Source organism: Bemisia tabaci, chromosome 2 (genome assembly GCF_918797505.1).
Source record: "Bemisia tabaci chromosome 2, PGI_BMITA_v3".
NCBI classification, from domain to species: Eukaryota; Metazoa; Arthropoda; class Insecta; order Hemiptera; family Aleyrodidae; genus Bemisia; species Bemisia tabaci.
The window spans coordinates 42658756-42676989 of record NC_092794.1 but is presented as its reverse complement, the minus strand read 5'-3'; the positions used below and the strand labels follow the sequence as shown (position 1 = coordinate 42676989).

At 36.0% G+C, this 18234-nt stretch overlaps 3 protein-coding genes across 7 annotated transcripts; all 3 read left to right on the top strand.

Annotated features, from left to right (window-relative positions):
* The first annotated feature begins 1187 nt into the window (after positions 1 to 1187).
* Rga (CCR4-NOT transcription complex subunit regena) lies at positions 1188 to 11655 on the top strand. 3 transcript variants are annotated; one of them, XM_019055847.2, is made up of 8 exons: positions 1188 to 1381; positions 4118 to 4208; positions 4961 to 5141; positions 6102 to 6289; positions 7657 to 7920; positions 8460 to 8721; positions 9456 to 9563; positions 11062 to 11655. In XM_019055847.2, the coding sequence occupies exons 2-8, from the start codon at positions 4121 to 4123 to the stop codon at positions 11282 to 11284; spliced, it is 1314 nt and encodes a 437-aa protein (XP_018911392.1). In that variant the 5' UTR covers positions 1188 to 1381; positions 4118 to 4120; the 3' UTR covers positions 11285 to 11655. The 3 variants fall into 3 exon arrangements, with proteins under 3 accessions (XP_018911392.1, XP_018911389.1, XP_018911391.1); XM_019055844.2 differs by having other exon boundaries at positions 6060 to 6289; XM_019055846.2 differs by lacking the exon at positions 1188 to 1381 and adding an exon at positions 1570 to 1688 and having other exon boundaries at positions 6060 to 6289.
* Positions 11656 to 11805: 150 nt separating this feature from the next.
* On the top strand, positions 11806 to 16089 carry LOC109040065 (aminoacyl tRNA synthase complex-interacting multifunctional protein 1). Of its 3 annotated transcripts, none has more exons than XM_019055852.2 (5): positions 11806 to 12362; positions 12934 to 12969; positions 13596 to 13710; positions 14793 to 14932; positions 15619 to 16089. In XM_019055852.2, the coding sequence occupies exons 1-5, from the start codon at positions 12321 to 12323 to the stop codon at positions 15988 to 15990; spliced, it is 705 nt and encodes a 234-aa protein (XP_018911397.2). In that variant the 5' UTR covers positions 11806 to 12320; the 3' UTR covers positions 15991 to 16089. The 3 variants fall into 3 exon arrangements, with proteins under 3 accessions (XP_018911397.2, XP_018911395.2, XP_018911398.2); XM_019055850.2 differs by having other exon boundaries at positions 13581 to 13710; XM_019055853.2 differs by having other exon boundaries at positions 13573 to 13710.
* Positions 16032 to 18027, top strand: LOC140223771 (aminoacyl tRNA synthase complex-interacting multifunctional protein 1-like). Its single transcript, XM_072296420.1, has 4 exons — positions 16032 to 16037; positions 16249 to 16363; positions 16894 to 17030; positions 17644 to 18027. The coding sequence occupies exons 1-4, from the start codon at positions 16032 to 16034 to the stop codon at positions 18025 to 18027; spliced, it is 642 nt and encodes a 213-aa protein (XP_072152521.1).
* Positions 18028 to 18234: the final 207 nt, after the last annotated feature.

Sequence of the window (18234 nt, the reverse complement as noted above, 5' to 3'; positions counted from 1 at the left end):
AATTTGCCGCCATGGACCGCGGCTATCCATGTGGTCATCCCCTTAATCCGGCCCTGTGTGAGCCTACAGTCAACTATAGACAAGTTGAAGTGACAGAGGGTTAGTTATGGGTGAGAAGAAATAAGTTTTATATTACGAGGTGCGTAAAAGAGAAAGAGAGGCAACGGTATGATGATGGAAGGGGCACTAAGCCACCACCGTATTCACACCTTAAGGCTCGATAAGGTGACTTAATAACAGTGGCGTAGATAGGAATTCTTTAGAGGGGGGGGGGGGGGTCCGTGACGGTAAATTTACATTATTTTGTGTAGGTACGTCCCTGATAATATTTTATGTCTACCCTCCAAAAGACCCGGGCCCCCGGACCCCCTCCCCCTTGTCCACGCCACTGCTTCCTAGCCCAAAAGATTGAGCCATGGAAAACAAAGGGGAGTTTAAAGAGGGAAACCCTAACCTAATCTCTGGACCAAACGGAAACATTTGAAACGCGGCAACGTGTGGCTGTTTTAGGATTGGAAAGAAAAATTTAAAAATTTAGTCTGTCCCAAAAAACACTGTCTCGGGCGTTTCGTGGCCCCCTGAGTGCATCCCCTAAAGTTTCAATATAATCTGTGAAATTTCACGAAATTTTATTACATACCATAAAATTTCACGAAATTTCATTAAATTTAATAAAATTTCAGGATATTTCGTTAAACTTCGACAAATTTTACGAAATTTAACTAAAATTCATAAAATTTTACGAAATTTCATTAAATTTCACACGCGAATCAATTTCATGAAATTTTTCATCTCTGCCCTCCCCCCCCCCCCACACCAGGATGGCATGGAACGTAGGAAAGAAATGAAAAATTGAAAATTTCGGTGAAATATTTCATGAAATTTCACGAGGCTGTGAAATATTTTATATTTTTTAGGGGCTAGAGTATGCAACCCGCACTCAAACACACAACAATGGAAGAAAGTCACAACTTTTACATTTTGTGAAACATGAAAAAGAACAGGTATCTTTCACATCTTTCATGAATTTCTGAAATTTCATGAAATATTTCACGTGAAATTTCAAGATTTTATTTTTCATGTAATTTTGCCACCCTGCCTTGCGCCACTTACAGCATGCAGCCAAGATTCGTTTTTGAAAATAGCGGGCCTGAAATGAACATCGGGTTCATCGATAACGTAGTTGAGCGGTGCTGTTGGATGTTGCCTATCTTTACGTCATGGAGTATTCATTCGCCCGATTGTGAAAAAACCGAAAGTATCAGAACATCATACTGAAGTTTAATTTTGTGTTTTCCGATAATGGATAATTTCGTTTCCTGTTCAGCAACGTAAAGCTATGTCTCTGCGTTAGTCAGAAATATCAATTGTTTCACACCTGGTAAGTCCTGTTCACTCGCTCGTAAGCGTACGAATCCTCGCTCTAATACCATTGTTTACCCATAATCTGATTCTTTTACCCCTGCCATTTCATGGCCATTTCCTTGTTTTCAAGTCAGGACTCTTTAGGCGAAAATCTTCTTCAGTGTTTTTCGCAGTCTTTAATCTCAGTTCCTTCATTTCACCTATTCTCTGAGGCTTCCAAGAGACTCATTATGCTCATGGGATTAATGTTTTCTGAGCACTCCAACCGTACAGGATTTGTAACCTGTCAAATGTGATGAACTCGATTTCCACACTCGTCCAGTGTAAGCAATGTCCATATATTTTTTGTCAGAGGTGAAGGATGGCTGGCTTCATGAGTTGATTTAAAATGAATTTCATGTATCCACTATCTCTTACGAATTTGATCGGGTCACAATACATAATGGTGTTCGTTCAGATTATTGGAGTCATTCAAAGAATATCGCCCCTTATATGGAACCGAACATGCCGTATCAATGTTCATTGGTGGCATTATTAAGTTGCTATCATTTCTCCTAAGAATTCCCTCAAGCCTCTAGAGTGATCCTATTCTACCAAGCTGGAAATGAGAGATTTTTGTCTATTGGCGTATAGTAACATAAGAAGCATGCATTCCTAGGAAGTGTATAAAAAAGACCAAGGCAAAGAAGTGATTTCAACCTAGTATTCTTTTTGCTCAATTGATCTGAACACCTCAAGCAGCAAAATCAGCATTTTTCTTTCATTGAACTTTTTACAGGTTTTGTGAATCTGTCTGTGCCTGTATTTTTAGTAGCCTGACAGTCTGTTAAAGTTCGATTCTCAGTGCTATGATAAGCATCTTCCAATCTAAGTGAACATATGGCCGAATATATCATTAGTTATATTAACTTAAAATAAAAGAACTTGAAGATTTGTGCCAAATTCAAAATTATTAAAAAATTACCTCATTCTCATGTAGAGGATGCCGACCCTAATTTTTCGTTACATTAAATTTCACACACCATTGTGAGGGTTAGTACTTATTTAGATTATCTATAAAAAAACTTTGGTGTCTCTCTGGTTTTTAGCTTTTCAAATTTTTATCTTCAACTCATGGAAGGACATTTTGGGGAATTTTTGAAGTTTCTGGAAAAGCCTTTCATATTTTTCGGGGTAGATTTTTACAACTTTCACTAGTAAATTTGCAAGGGTTTGGCTGTAAAGTAAAGAATTTGTAGAAAAGTTCCTACATATTACAGAGAAGTTATGCTTAAATTGCTTATGCTAACTTGAAAGACAGAAGAATTTCTCTTCAAGGAATGCTCGGATTCATACATTTTATAAGGAATGGATTCTTCCTTTTTGTTTGGTGTTGTGATGAGTGAAAGGTCTGGATACATGGTGTGGTCATGAAGGGAACTCGAAGGAGCTCCTATTTTTTCCCTCTTTTTTAACAATTTTTATTACAATAATTTGTTTGCTTGTGTTATACACTTTTTTGGAACTCCTGTTTTTGAGCTTTGTATGAGAGGAATTTCAATAAGGGGGAGGGGGTGTTATACCTTTCTTAACTTTTTTGTTCCTCTCTGGACAGAATCGTTGGTCATATTTTTTTTTTCAACCTGTACTTGTCAAATGAAATCTTAATGGGAATTCGGCACTGTTCTCAAGGAGTGCTGAAAAATTTTAAACTATGAGCCGTGTCTGGTGGATTCATTTCAGGAAATCCTTGAGCTCGTTAGGAAATTTTCCAGTCGAAAAGGTTTTTTCCTTTCCTCTCCCCTAGGCGAAAAATAAGTAAAAATCGAAATTCCAATTTTTTAATTTTTTTTTTACTTGACTTGTACCTTTAATGTTTTTGTGAAAAGAGGAAATTTTGAAGCTGAGTCTGCAGCTTTTTTTTGCTCCGAAGAACTGTCTACACCCTTGCTATTATGTATCGACAGGAATGTGCTGAGCTTTTCCCTTATTTCACTCTAAAATTTTAGTAGCCATTGTAAGCAGGGAGTCCAATTTGTTGGTATCATGAGGTTTTTAAGTAAATTAAGAAGCATGGTTGCTACAAAAATGAGGGTTCGCCAATTTTTTTGGTGCCTTGTTTATCGCAGTACCCTTTATTATTTGTTTCAAAACCTGAGTTTTAGGTGCATTTTGCACAATGTGCCCCGTGTCCAAAGAAAGCAGGATTCTGAGTCAAAAGTTACAGCAGCTCGTTTAAAGTATTACTGTAAACGGGGATTTCAAGCTTCTTCCTTCTGTATTTTGAAAATGAAGATTACGATTTCCATCGTGATCACATGAAATTGCTCTAGAAAGTATTTTCAACTGCCACTTTTTTTAGAAATCACCTTTGACTATCAACTCAAGAACTTGAGAAGAACAACACCAGGATAGGAAAATAGTGCTGGGTTCACACTACTTCTTAGGGAAATCAAAGCTAGGAAAATCTAAGAAAAATAATCAGAGGTTTTACAGAATAAACTTGAATAAGTACGAAACTGAGAGGGAAGGTTTCAAGGAACATTTTGATAGCAGGATGGTGCCACTTGTTCTTGTAGGTAAAATTTTTCGGGGAAGCAAATGAAAAAATATGGCTTTAGACCATTGAGTATCTACTGACAATGTATCCACGTTTGACTGTGAAAACAACTAATCAGCAATACTGTCTGAGTGCCAGCCAATTGATGGCTGAGGTAAAGTCTGATCTTACATGAATAGTACTTAATCATAATGTTTCTTGTATTTTTCACAGGCTATGGCCAACTTAAATTTTCAACAACCTCCACGGAGTATAGCGAATCAAGGATTGTCGAGAAGCGGATTTACCTCTAATTCCATATCAGGTATAGTTTAGCATGTGCTTATTCTGGACGGTAGAAAATGCAGGAGGTATCATGGGATCCTAGATTGCAGGTCCTGCCAGAATGGACAGGGGTTTTTGGAGCAGCATCAGCATCACTGGAGACCTATGCTCTTGTTGTTGCCCTCTCGGGATGTTTTTGTATAATATTATGTTGCTGAAACAAATAGTGAGAATAAATTTTATTGCAAAATTTTGAGGAATAAATGGAAAAGAATGTGAATGCAACCAAGCCAAAAGGCCTCCTAGAGGAGATCTGGGTTTGTTGATTGCAACAATTCATTTTGAGAAAGTTGGATCCTCCGCACAGACAAATCCGCACCAACCATTGATTTGATTAATTTCTAAACTCTAAATTGGGTTGGAATAAATAGGCACTAAACCTGAATAGGATTCACAAGATCAATCTGTAAATAGAATTATCTTTTGCTGCAGTGCAAATGGTCAGACAGGCAGTGTGATGCCCCTTCCAAACAGCTTTTTCTGTCCGTTTTTTCAACCTTTTTTTTCAATGGTTTTTTTTGGTGCTGGTGCTAAAATGAAGTTGAATAGAATAAAAAAGCTCTAGTCCCAGAAAACTTGACCTCTTTTTTATTTTAAGAATAAAGTTAAACTTTCATTGAGGTGGACCTAAACCAATTTGTAACTCTCTTTTCTAAAAAAAACTAACACCAAACCAATGTAATTTTTGAAATCAATTAAGCTTCTAATTACGAACCGTGGACTTTTTTACAGGTCATGTCACGCCTACCTCAGGCATGTTTCCTGGTTCAACTAGTTCCTTCACTCCTCAGCAACAGCTCTCTCCCAACCGGAACTTACCCCCAATCGTCAATAGGAACACGCTTTTTAGTAGTCAGCGAGCATTTCAAGACAGGAGACCGATGCCAGGACTAACATCAGCAATGCAAGAATGGTTGAGTACTTTTCTTCTATGCATGTATATTTTAACGGATCTTATGTAATTGAATATGTTCTAGCAAAGAAAGTCTATCTACCTCGAGAGATATACTAAATGGTAATGTATGTTGGAAAAGGATGCTGTACAAATTTGAAGAATAATGAAGGCATAATAAACCAACAAGCTGAAAAGAAAAGCTTGCAAAAACCACTCAAAACTCCTTTGAAATCCAAAGACTGAGAGTTTTTTTACCAAAATCCTCACTATGAGCTTCATTATGGAAAACAGGTCTGTTTTAATGTAAATTTCGGTAAGGTGTACATGATTTCCTTCTACTTACAGAGTCCACTCTAAAGTTGTTTACTCAATTAGCTTTCGGCAAATATAGCAAAATTTACCTCAAATGCTGGTGTAATATTCTTAAGTCAAATATCTGAAATGTCCAAGGCATGAAATGAAGAGTTTTAATTCTTTTGCTAAACAGCATAAACATCTAGAAATATCTTGGCTCCAAGGAGTTCTGTGGCATCTTTTCTTTACGGAATGACAGAAGTGCAAGAGAATAATATTTTGAATCTCCTCTTGTAAAATTATCTGTAAAATTTAGAAGTGAGATCTTTTCCAGATCGGAACTTTTAGACGTAGAACTTAATTTCTCACCGGGATTAACTATGAGTATCGACTAACTTGGGGTTGCATAGTGTATGAAGAGATAAAAAGACGAACACATTTTTGGCAGCTCTCACATATTTTCTAATGATTGAGCCGCGGGGGTGCAAAAATGATCAGCCGCTAGGCTGGCTGCCTTGCGACCAATCATTTTTGCACTCCCGGACTGCTTCATTGACACTTCAGAACCAATAATCTCTCTGCGCTGGGTAGATTAATCAGAATATTCGCAGGATTAATATTTTTTAACATCTGACTTGTCAGGAACTCAAACACTATGGGAAATTTTGCAATGCCTCCGCATAGGTCTTACGGAGGCAGTCAAAGCGGACTCAGCAATTTTCACTCTGTGTTTGGCGGAAGTGGTGGTAGTGGAGGAGGAGATTCAAGCACGCCGCCGCTGCTAGACCTCTCGGAATTTCCGTCCCTCACGAGTAGAGGTCAAGGAGATACGATGCCGCAACCAACGCCAATGCCTGGCAAACAACCGTACGGTGAGTAATCTGCGTTAACTAGTTTTTGAATTCCTCAACTGTTACAGTCAAATTAAAAAGGAAAATTTACCTGAGTGTTGATTATCTCATAAATGGAATATTGATACTGCTGTATAGAGGAAAGTTTTTTTACAAACAAGTATTTTGGTCTAAAAAACTTGTTTGGTGTTAAGGGAAACGGATGATACAAAGGTTCAAGGGATCCAAGAAGAAGACTCAAGTTTATTTTCTTTGATTCAACTTGACAGAAATCTTGCACTTAACATATTTGCCTTAGAGTGCCAAGGTGCGTTTTCTTTTGTGGGTGGTAACATGCGTGCACTCATTACATAATAGTTGCACCCACTTTGAAAGTTTAACTTGAACTCTTTTTAAAACTTTCTTTAACACTTAAAATTGTTTCCATAGAAGTTAATGTGCACTCATTATTTTGAAAAAAAAAAGAAAGAAAAAAAAAGTGACTCCACTAAATTAGAGCAAGATGACTCATCTTGATGCTGGTTACAAATTATAGAAAATTCTGTTAAGCGATCAGATTTTTATTTTTGGTTTCCATGATATTTTATTGAAAGTTAAATACATTTAGTTTCTAAATTCTATCACACATCAAGGGTGTAATTTTCTTGTAAATGTTATCCACTTAAAAGAATAAATTCATGTGGGCGCAAGTTGGTTAATGGGAAGGTGAGATTTTGTAAAATTTGACTTCCTTTATCACCATGGATACACTGCTTTTATGTATATAATTTTTTCAGTCACTCAGAGCTCCAGCCTCACATAAGTTTCAAATAATTGACAATTTTTTTAGATAACCTTTGAAGTACTTCTATTGATATTATTTCTAATTTTACTAAATAAAATCCCACTTGCCCCTTTAAGTGCAAAATTGGTTTTATCAATAATCTGTTATTAGATGAAGAAGATTTATTTAGAATAACAATCACATAACAATGTTGATGTATGATAGTCATCCACTTCTGAACCATTACAGGGAAACAGACACAAAACTTTTCTTGAATTAAATTTGGTGAGAGCTTTGTCATTTGCCTCTCAGAAATTGGACCGCTAAAATTTTCCAGATAGTAGTCAAGCAAGTCTCAATATTATAATGGAAATCACTGGAATTGAAAAGAAATGTAGACTACCATTTCACTAGTGGCTTGTGGCAAACACGCTCTCAGAATTATTAACATTTGTCTAGCACATCAAGTACTAGTGTTTGAACTGATTCAGCACAATTAGTCTAGTGATCAAGAAAAAGTCCAAATTAAGTCAGAAGAAGATGCAGAAGTTTTTTCCTGAAATCCTGTAGACATTTTGCAATATTTGTCGAATTTAACTAATATTATTAATAATTGTGTTGGTAGTTGGAATGGTGAAGCAGCCAGCTAATGACTCCAGCGAATTTACCATGAGCAATGAAGATTTCCCTGCTTTACCTGGTACCCAAACAAACACTTCGACGAGTGTAGGTGGATCTGCTTCAAACGATAGTACTCCTGAGAAATCAACGCAGGATGGGTCTGGACAGCCATCGGAGGTGCATGTCAACAATAATCGAGTTGCTGCATCAAATTCAATTAATGACAAACAATCATCGCACAGTAGAGGCATTCAAACATCACCAGATGGTGAGTTGCTTAAATCTGTTTTTTCCGTTCATTCCATGATTATTTTCTCGCCAGTCTCAGTTTCATAATTTCATTTGACCAAAATTTTCAATTTTATACACTACTTAATAGCTCCAAAACCTGGACCAATGGTCAGTAATGCCGAAAATAAGAAAGATGGGTTCATCTTCATTTACCCGCCAATGTAGGGGTAAAAGGGCATCAGTGACTTGATACCAGCCATTTCATATTTTTCTTATCAAAGCTTTGGTTTAAAGTAGTATTTTGAGCAAAATTTTCTTTCATCAAAAGGAATTGAGTTGAGGGGTATCCTCTCAAAGTGAACAAAACCAAATCCTTTTACTCCAAACTTCTTGTTCTATAATTTAAAGTAATAGAAAGAATGTACCACTTCTGGTGGATTTTTCAAAATATTCATTTTTAACAGCGTTCACTTTCTCTTGTTCTTCACCTTCAACTTGCAACCGTTCAAACAATTATTTAATCTTATTATAAAAGATTCTGTTCAACTACTGAATGCCCAAATGCTTCTGTTACAGGTAAAGTGACAAACATCCCTGCAAGTATGGTCAAAGATCAGTTCGGTATGGTAGGACTTCTAACATTCATTAGAGCAGCTGAATCGGATCCAAATTTGGTGTCTTTAGCATTAGGTCAAGATCTAACAGCCCTTGGTCTCAATTTAAATTCTCCCGAAAATCTGTTTCCCAGTTTTGGTGGTCCCTGGGCGGAAACGCCCTGTCGACCGCAAGATGTGGACTTCCATGTTCCTCCGGAATATCTAATCAATTTCAATATCAGGTATGAAACATGTTTCTTTAATTTTTCCTGTATTTCTACAAAGTAAGTAAAGTACGGTCATAAATTGGTCATATTTTCCAAGTCAGTAGTTTTACGATCAACAAACTGTCACTTAAAAATGTAATGGGTCTTGTTGCATGCAAGAGATATAGGCAAGTAAACACACTGTGTGCTGGTAAAATAGCACAAAAGTAACAATGGGTACATCAAAACAGTCTGCAATCCACTCTTTAGCATGCCTTATGCGTTGTTTATAATAAATTTTTTTAAATTTCCTGCATCCACGGGTAGTTTTTGTCAGTTGTCGGCAACCATGTTTGCCAGACAGGAAAAACCTAACCGGCATAACTAAACGATTTAGCAAATTTTTTCTAATTAATGACTCCAATCTTTTTCAAGCATAAATCAATGCTGCCGCTTTCTGCTTTCAGAGAACTGAACAGAGAATTTAAAAAGTAAATTGAACGAAAAAAAAAATTTGAGATTTAGTGACAAAAATGAATTCAAGTTTTAAAGTATTTGTTCTTTTCAGTAGAGCTCGTGCCAAGTTTGTTGGGTAACCATATAAACGCAACAGAAACTAGCAATTGAAACTTATACATTTAATCTCAATGTTGAATTTAAATGGTGCTTTCACAGACACTATCATAGTCTGCCAAGTTAGTTTGAGCATGTTCATTGATTGAAAGTTATCACAGTCAAAATACTAATCTATTTTGTCTAAAATTTTGCAGAGATAAGTTGGCCCAAATCAAATTATCGCGGTACAAAGATGATCTTCTGTTCTATATTTTCTACACAAACCCAGGTGATGTTTTGCAGATATACGCTGCCATGGAACTGTAAGTATTTTTACTGTTTTTTGTCACTAAGTAAAACTTAACGATAACTGTAACCATCCACAGGAAAGTGGACAGTAGTGCACGGAAGGCAAATTTTTCTTAAAGCAATTTTTGCTAAGTCGGGAAAAAAGTGGAATTTAAGTTTTTAGTCGGAAGTATTTTGCTATTCTGTGAAGCTCCGAAGATAAATTGTGAGCAGTTTACTTCATTTTTGTGTTAATGCGTCGCCCGGCTGACTAAAGAGCGTAATTACACTTCAAAATGAGCATGGAAAAGCATTGAGTTTTATGGGTGAAAGTGTTCCTTGCGAAGTGTAGTTACGTCTTTATGTCAGGAAGGTTACGAACAGAGATTGTAAAGTTGCGTTATAATCAGACAATTTTAACCGCAAATATGACTGAATGAAACTCTGAATTGTCTTTTTTTCAAAGCATGGTTTTTAAATTGCCGTCTTCGAACTGTCATAACTTAAATTTAGTTTGATATATTTCGAGTGTATAGTACCAAAATTTCTGTACAACATCCTTCAAAGCAGTAGTACCAATAGCATAATTGAATCGGGATGTGCGAAAACCGCTAATGTCCATTTTTCTAGTCTTCAGTTGTTTTGAGTTGATATACTTTTTGGAGTTGGATGCTAACACATAAGTGGCATTAATACTTGTCTCTGGGCTACCCTAATCCCAAAGCGAGTCCTTTTATCACTTACATGGTTGTATCAACTCTTTAAAAGTATTATCAACTCAAAAAACTGAAGACTGGAAAAATGGACATAGCGGTTTTTGCACATCCCGATTCAATTGAACCGTCTATTTATGAAAGAGTTCAAGTCTCAAAAACTCAGTAGCCTTGATAGGTAGTTGTCATTGATTGAGGAACGTTAAGGCTCAATATTTGGTGCTTGGTCTCTTTTTCTCAGGATGACCGCAACTTTCAATGTAACGTCTTTTTTTTCTTTTTTTCTTCTGATACTGGAAACATGGTTGCCATAGTCAGGGAATGCCGGAAAATATAAAAAAAAAATTTAAAAATCAGAGAAAACCTCGGAGTGTGAAGGAAAAATTGTTAATTCGCCTTTATTTGCTTTCTAGAATGGGTTTGACGTTTCAAACAACAAATTTCGCCTGAAAATTATGTCTCTTTAACCATCTGGCTTATCTTTAATTGTCAAGAAATTTTACCAGAATATGTCAGAGAAATTAATTTTCTAAATTATGTTGCAACCCTGTAGGCTTCTGCAGATGAATGCCATCCTCCTCGCTGATCTTGCCATGCCTTCATGTACAACTTGAAAACCTCACTTTGGAGCGGAAACATTCTAATTTTTGATATGCATTGAATTATAGGTGGCAGTAAATCTTATTGTATGTCCAACTGTTTACCATGTCACAGATTGTGTCTTAATGAGATTTTATTTTCCTTTTATAAGTGTTGTTCGACCGAATCATAACAACTTCTTGGTAACTTCTTACATTCAATGGTTGGTTATTTGTTCCAGCTATGCAAGGGAGTGGAGGTATCATATGGAAGAAAAGCTTTGGATAACGCAAGCTCCTGGTGTGGTCGCAACGGAGAAAACGTCAACTTATGAAAGAGGTACTTACTATTTCTTCGACCCTCAGAATTGGAGGAAAGTTCCGAAAGAGTTCCATCTTGACTACAGTAAACTCGAACCTCGACCAAACCTGCCTCCCTCTTATCTGCATACGGTGTACTCCTGATAACAGCTGGCTTTGGATTCGACGTTTCCCTTTCAAAACCTGGCACATCCAATTGCAGTTGATTGCAATTGATGTGAGGTGCAATTGCAGGAGAAAATTGAAATTTCTGTTGCAACTGAGTTCGTGTCTCAATCTTTGTTTTATTTAAAACTAATGTATGTACTTCATCTGGTTGTATGTATCATATTAGTTTTACCTATCTTTTTAAAAAGATTTCTGTAGATTATTACATAATGAGAATTTTTATTTAATTGTGAACATTTGTAAGACTATGTAATGTACGGTATTTTTTTTTTTTTTTTAGAATTATGTTAGTATTATAAAAAAAAACTGTTTTGAGACACAATTATAATAATTGCTCTTGAAACGTTTATTTGCATTCTTCTTTTAATAACCTCTCTGTGACACATCAATTTAAATAGATTTCAGTGTGGATAACCTACTAAACCACTGTTGCTATGATTGAATAACAAAGTTGTGAAACCTTTAAGTGGTGGAAAGCCTCGACAGAGGTATAAGCCCCTCGTCAATCATATTAAACCCCGATCGGTCTAGTGCTCATCTTTTTCGCTGTTTTAAAGTTGAATATTCCATTTTTCAAGAGAGGTCAAAATGGAGTGTTCAGCTCACACTGGTATTCCGATTCTAGAGAATAACTAAAAGTAATCTTAATTTTATCCATGTGATATCAAGAGCTGATTTTTTTTCATGATCACCAAGTTAAATCTAATTTCATCCCTTTTGAAACTTACCGAGGAGGGGGGAGTTTCCTACAGCAGAAAGGAATCGTCCCTCGCTGTCTCTAAAGGAAAACAGATGAAGTAGGATGATACAATATATACCTTTCTTCAATGTTATCAGATTTTGATTATGAAGATCGACTGGAAGGAAATCAAGGGAACTATTGCTTTTATCTGATAAAAAATTATCAATCGAACGTCATAACAAAGCCACTCCTAGTTGAGCATGTTACGCCTTCAAAGTGAAAGTAGAAAATTGTAAATCCTTTCTTTTAAACCATAACCTAAGGGAGAAAATGTTAACCCTGCAAAATATTATCTGCTTGTTTTCAATGTTGGTAAGTTGTTAGAAAATGATGACGTTCTGTGACCCCACTCCTCAGCCACTTATTGTGACAAAGACTATAAGCTCCTCATTGGAATTTCCTGATATTTTCCCATTTTTAATTGAACATCTGATTCTGTATGCGCTTCTTGCTGCAAGCAATCCCAGTTTTGACCGGCACGACTCATTAGCTCACAGTCAAAGTAACCATCCATCATGAACAAAGTGTTCATATTCTAGGAATCGCTCTTTCCTTTTACGATTTCTAACGCCAGATTTCGATTATTTACATTCATTATCCAACACTCGAAGGAGAAATTTATTCAATGTCAGCTTGTTTCATCAATACCTCTGCTACACTACTGTAACCCAAGATAAAAAATTTAAACCTGAGACTAAGACCTACCCTTTGTTAATCATTCTGTAACAGCTACACTTCTTACTTAAAAAAGTAAAACATTATCTACCTTAGTGTGGTCATCACTTGCCATGAAAAGTGTAGATGTGAGTTTGGGGTGCTGTATCACATTGTTAGTAAGCTGCGCTGAAGTATGTAAATTAAAATTTTGCCACACTGTTTTCAGATTTTGGGACTTCACAGTCTGAACGTAGATGAGAGGGTAAGTTACAAAATTCCCTCACTGTACGATGGATGCAAATTTCTTCAAAATTTCGAGAAACCTTGGCAGGTCATGTAGACATCCTGTGATTTCATTTTTCTGATTGGAGTGAATGAACTTGGTTTTTTCATGTGTTTATGAAAAGAGACATACCCTCTTTGCAGAATTATGAAACTTTCACCTGCAATTCATTATTACCTGTATAAAACTTACGGAGACAATTTTACATGCAAATCAACTTTTCGATCCAGTGACAATAATTTTGACTCATTGTCAGTTTTATTGAGTTATTGAAGAGGCCTGAACCGGATGGACAAAAATTGATTTATTCATTGAAAGTAAATTTTTGATACCGGTTTCAGACTCAAACCTTTTGGATGTTTCTTTCTTTTTTTTTTTTTTTCTGCAGCAATCTTAAATTCTTTTTTGTACTTCATCACCAGCCTTTATTGTAATATTTCAAAAGTTAAAATAATTTTTTGATATTGTTCCGAACTTATGGAGAATAAATCTCTGATGGAGGAGAATGATTATTGTGACTCGCTGCTCTAATCATCCATTTCAGTGCTACTTTATTACTGTTCGTCTTGACCCAATTTATAGACTCATAGGTACACATATTTCAGAAGCCTGCTCCAGATCATAATGAAGTAGCAGTGATGAAACTTATTCACTTAATAAGAGGAGATTCAAATGAGTCAATCGCAACCGCAAGCCCTCAGTCATCAACAACAAAATCGAGTTAGTTTTTAACATAGCACTTACACAATTATAATCTCAACCAATTTGCGGCTTTAATTTCTTACTATCATAAAAAGGTAAACTTAACCTCTGTAGGAGAGGAATAGTGGAAGCGATTAACGATTAGAAAAAAAAGCCGTCCTTGGATTTGCTTTGCGTTGATTGCTCATTAATCCCGAGATAGACATTTTTAGAGTAGATCTTGTGTACGTTAAAATATTTTCAGGTATATTATAACCCCTGTTGTTTCATTGATGGAGAGGAAGGCCAGGAAAATAACTGCCGTGATAAACTATCAATATTCTCCACAAAGTTATAAAAAATCTAAATAAACATTAAGTTCCTACATGATTCAAGCACCTGAAGGAATAAAATATCATGTACCCTTAATGGAGGAATTTTTAATCACTTTTCAACTGCTTTTTCGTGATTTTTCCCTAAGTGCACGATTTTCTCTTGATGACTTACTTTTTAATGGAGAGGAATTTGAGGGGCTAGAAGGACAAGGCGCATAAGCGCAGTTTTTGAAAAATTAGAATACGTATGATTTCAATTAAAACTAGTCGTAAATTAGGTATATTCTGTAAAAAATTCTTCACTAAAATTCAATTTAGGCTCCATATGATTTTGAAACTTTGAAATCGCACATCTTATAACAGAAAGAAAGCACTCATGCGCCTTGTCCTCGAAACCCCTCATTTGTGGTTTTTTTGGGCTCATTTTTGCGCAAAGAGTTCCTCCTTGCAGCGATGCAGTACCACAACCTCTGTCATTGCAAGGACCTAAAGTCAACATCAGCAATCTTCGGACCTACTTGAAGGTAGCAGATCAGGGTTTACGAGAGAAATCGCAATCAAATGGAAATCTTTCCAAACAATCTATTTATCGTCAAATGCTTTGTCATTTCTTAACATTGAACATTTACTACAGGCAACTAGTAAAGAGTAAAACTGAAAGACTTCCAAGCCCCCTCCAAAATAGTAAGCACCTTGAAATCCATCCAGTACCCAATACCTAACTTTTTTAGGGCTACATCCAAAGTAAATCGAAAGCAGACATAAATTGACATGTTTCTTTCTCAGAAACGGTTACAAAGAGGCCAGTTGATTTCAGTCGCTTGGACGTAAGGATAGGAAAAATCATAGCTGTTCAAGAAATAGCAACCGCGCACAATTTGTACGTAGAAGAAGTTGATGTTGGTGAAGCCGTGAGTAGGACTGTGGTAAGTTTTTTTTAAACAGTGAAGATCCTTGATTTAGGAGGAAGCAAAGATGGCAAGCAGGAACTAAACTTTACTTAGTTTTTCCGTAGACATCAGGCATAGACATACTGTTAAATGAAGTTTCTTCGCACAGAATTTTTTCTCAACAGGTAGATGGAAAAAGAGGAAAATTTCTCTGGCATTACTTAGACATTTTGCGGATTACAGTGCATTTTCCTGACTGTCTGTCACCAACATTTTCTTAGATTGATCAAAAACTGTATTTTAAAAGCCTCGCTTGAAAATATGATGAAAAAAAATGCCTCAACCTGCCTGTCAAAGAAGATTTTGAATAGTACGATGCTTACTAAAAAGAGTACCTGAAAAACCTTTCAGCCACCAATCTACCCAGCCATTATTGGTTAGAGGTAACCAAGAAAGACACACGTGCAGATCACAGATGTGAAAAGACCTTCTTTCAACGGACTCCTGAAATGGACCAATTTTGGAGGCAATATTTGAGAATTTACATACTGCCCACACCTATTTTCTTGACACCACTGAAATCTAAAAAAAAATAACGTGTGCGAGCTTTCAGATTCTTAAAAGGATATTTTAAAAATCATGAAAGGGAAGCCTTTTTCTTCTACTCTACTCACACATTTGGAGTTTGTCCAGTTAATATAATTAAATGGATTTTTTCGCAGATAAGTGGACTGGTTAATCACATCCCGATGGAAGATCTTGAAAAAAGAAAAGTCGTGGTAGTATGCAATCTTAAGCCACGGAAAATGAGGGGCTATGTCTCGGAGGGTATGCTCTTGTGTGCCAACGCTGATAATAAAATCGAAGTCCTGGAGCCTCCGATTGGCAGTAGACCAGGAGATAGAGTTACTGTAGCAGGTTATAATGGCACTGCTGACGAAGTTTTGAACCCAAAACTGAAGATTTTTGAGAAAGTTTCGCCAGATTTGAGAGTGAATGAAGACGGAGTCGCCTGTTATAAAGGGACACCTTTAGAAGTGCTTGGTAAAGGTTTTATCAAAACGGAAACACTGAGGAATGTAAGCATTGTTTAAAAAGTGAAGTACATCACTTTAAATTCACTTAGTTCTTGATCATGATTGTAAACTGTATGCTTGGAAGATTAAAATAAAGTATGTGGCGCATTACAAAAAGAGTGGTTTTTTTTTTTCCAATTTTCGATTAGTGATTCCCGACAGAGAAAACAAAGTTGTGAAGACTTTTCCTTGTGGATTATACGATCATCCATCGATGTCTTATCTAATCACAGTTCCTCTTCATCTATTTTTAATTGTCATAACCTTCTCTTTCAGATGCTTGCCCCTGGTCATTATGATGTAGCAGGGGTAAAACTTCTTCACTCAATAAGAGGAGGCTCAAATGAATCAATTGCGACCGAAAGCTATCAGCCAATGACAAAACAAAAGAGTTAGTTGAAAGTCCTAAGATCAGTCTCTACTGAGTGCTATCAATTTATTTGCCTTTTTCTTGCCTTTCTGCCTGCTACAAGAAAAAAATCAATGTCCGGCGAAATTTAAGCAGATGAGACAAATTATGAGATAATTAAAGGGATAAAAATTGGTAGAAATGGGTACAGGAAGTTGAGGGTTTCTTAATGTAAAGCAATAAAAAGCGATACTTTCTCTGTTTGAGAAAAGTTACATCAGATGACAAAATGCCCTTAAATTCCCTGCTTTCGTCACTTTGGCATACTGAGAGAGAAACTTCTGACATTAAGATGGGCCATTGGAATGAAAATTTTTCAATATAGATTATTAACTCCTGTTTTCAAAGAGAAACCCAGGAAAATAACTTTGTCAATATCTTCCAAGAGAAATTGCCAAATTATGAGGATAATCAGATTTATCTTGACTGCATGAAATCCATGATACTTAACAGTCTTGAAGTTCACTAAAGGAAATTTTACTGAACAATTCATGGATGATTTTCTTTCTCAGGAAAGGTTCAAAAGCCCATTGATTTCAGTCGGTTAGAATTTAAAGTTGGAAAAATCAGGGCGATTCGAGAAATACGATTTGCACTTGATTTTTACATAGCAGAAATTGATGTTGGTGAATATTATACCAGAACTGTGGTAAGTTACCCTACGTTGGATTCATTCATAATTTAAATAGCTCTCAAGGGGAAAGTTAGTGTGTTGTGAGGTAGGTCTATATCAAGGTTTCAAAAATTCTAGACCACTTGTTTCTATTCTCTGCTAAAATCCACACCAAGAAAGTTCACGCACTTTAAAACTGCAACAGAATTTCTACCATATTGATTATTGCATTTACTTTCCATGCTGAACAGATGTCAGACAATCTTCCATCGCAGTCTAAAGAGCATATACTTATTTGGTGAGGACTCAAGTTTTTCCGAATAGTTCCTCTGGCTTAAAGTGTTTCTCCACACTGAAAAAATAATTTTTTTACCTGCCAATATATAACTTTGACTTGGGATTTGTTCAAACATGATTCATTTTAAAGAGGATTTTACACAGTAAATTCTGCAATTCTGCATTTTTGTGGCAGAATATGACATTGAAAATCTTCCCCTTATGATGTGCTGGACACCTGTAAAGTCGTTACCATAAAACAATTCTCATAGATAATGAAAAATTAGCACCAATCGAGGGATAGAAAGTTTTTCTTTAATCACTTGAATTTCAACTTGATCAAGTTGCTAAAATTCGATTGATTGTTTTGCAGATAAGTGGACTGGTCAATTATTACCCGATTCAAGAACTAGAGAAGAGAAGAGTTATAGTTTTATGCAACATCGGACCACGTGATATTTTGGGCTACGCAGCACAAGGTATTCTCCTCTGTGCTGGTGATGAAAAAAGGATTGAAGTTTTGGAACCTCCATATGCAAGCAGGCTTGGAGATAAAGTTACTGTTGCAGGATACAATGGCACAGCAGATAGATTTATTAAAAAAAAATTCAAAATTTTTGAGAAAGTTTCTGAAGATTTGAGAGTAAATGAAGAAAAAATTGCTTGTTATAAAGGAATACCTTTACAAGTGCGTGATACGGGTTTTGTTAAGACAGCAACACTGAGAAATGTGAGCATCATTTCAAAAGAAAACTAAAAGTATAATACAACGATTTGCTAAGGTTAGGAGATGCAATTCACACATAGATACTAGAAAATTTTGGATGATTTCAAAATGCGAATAAAAAACTATTTTCAGCAGAAGCCCATCATAAACATTTTCATGCTACTTAAAATCTGTGTTATTTTTACAACCTATCCTGTTTTGAAGAAAACTTCAAGGATCATTCTGAAAGTCCTAGTG

Bases quoted from the DNA above. Each gene is read 5' to 3' on its own strand.
- Rga (XM_019055844.2), top strand. From the start codon at position 4,121: ATGGCCAACTTAAATTTTCAACAACCTCCACGGAGTATAGCGAATCAA. The intron at 6,290-7,656 runs GTGAGTAATCTG...TTGTGTTGGTAG, and splicing joins GCCTGGCAAACAACCGTACG to TTGGAATGGTGAAGCAGCCA. The intron at 7,921-8,459 runs GTGAGTTGCTTA...CTTCTGTTACAG, and splicing joins CATTCAAACATCACCAGATG to GTAAAGTGACAAACATCCCT.
- LOC109040065 (XM_019055850.2), top strand. From the start codon at position 12,321: ATGTTAACCCTGCAAAATATTATCTGCTTGTTTTCAATGTTG. The intron at 12,363-12,933 runs GTAAGTTGTTAG...CACTGTTTTCAG, and splicing joins TCTGCTTGTTTTCAATGTTG to ATTTTGGGACTTCACAGTCT. The intron at 13,711-14,792 runs GTTAGTTTTTAA...TTTCTTTCTCAG, and splicing joins GTCATCAACAACAAAATCGA to AAACGGTTACAAAGAGGCCA.
- LOC140223771 (XM_072296420.1), top strand. The intron at 16,364-16,893 runs GTTAGTTGAAAG...TTTCTTTCTCAG, and splicing joins GCCAATGACAAAACAAAAGA to GAAAGGTTCAAAAGCCCATT. The intron at 17,031-17,643 runs GTAAGTTACCCT...ATTGTTTTGCAG, and splicing joins AATATTATACCAGAACTGTG to ATAAGTGGACTGGTCAATTA.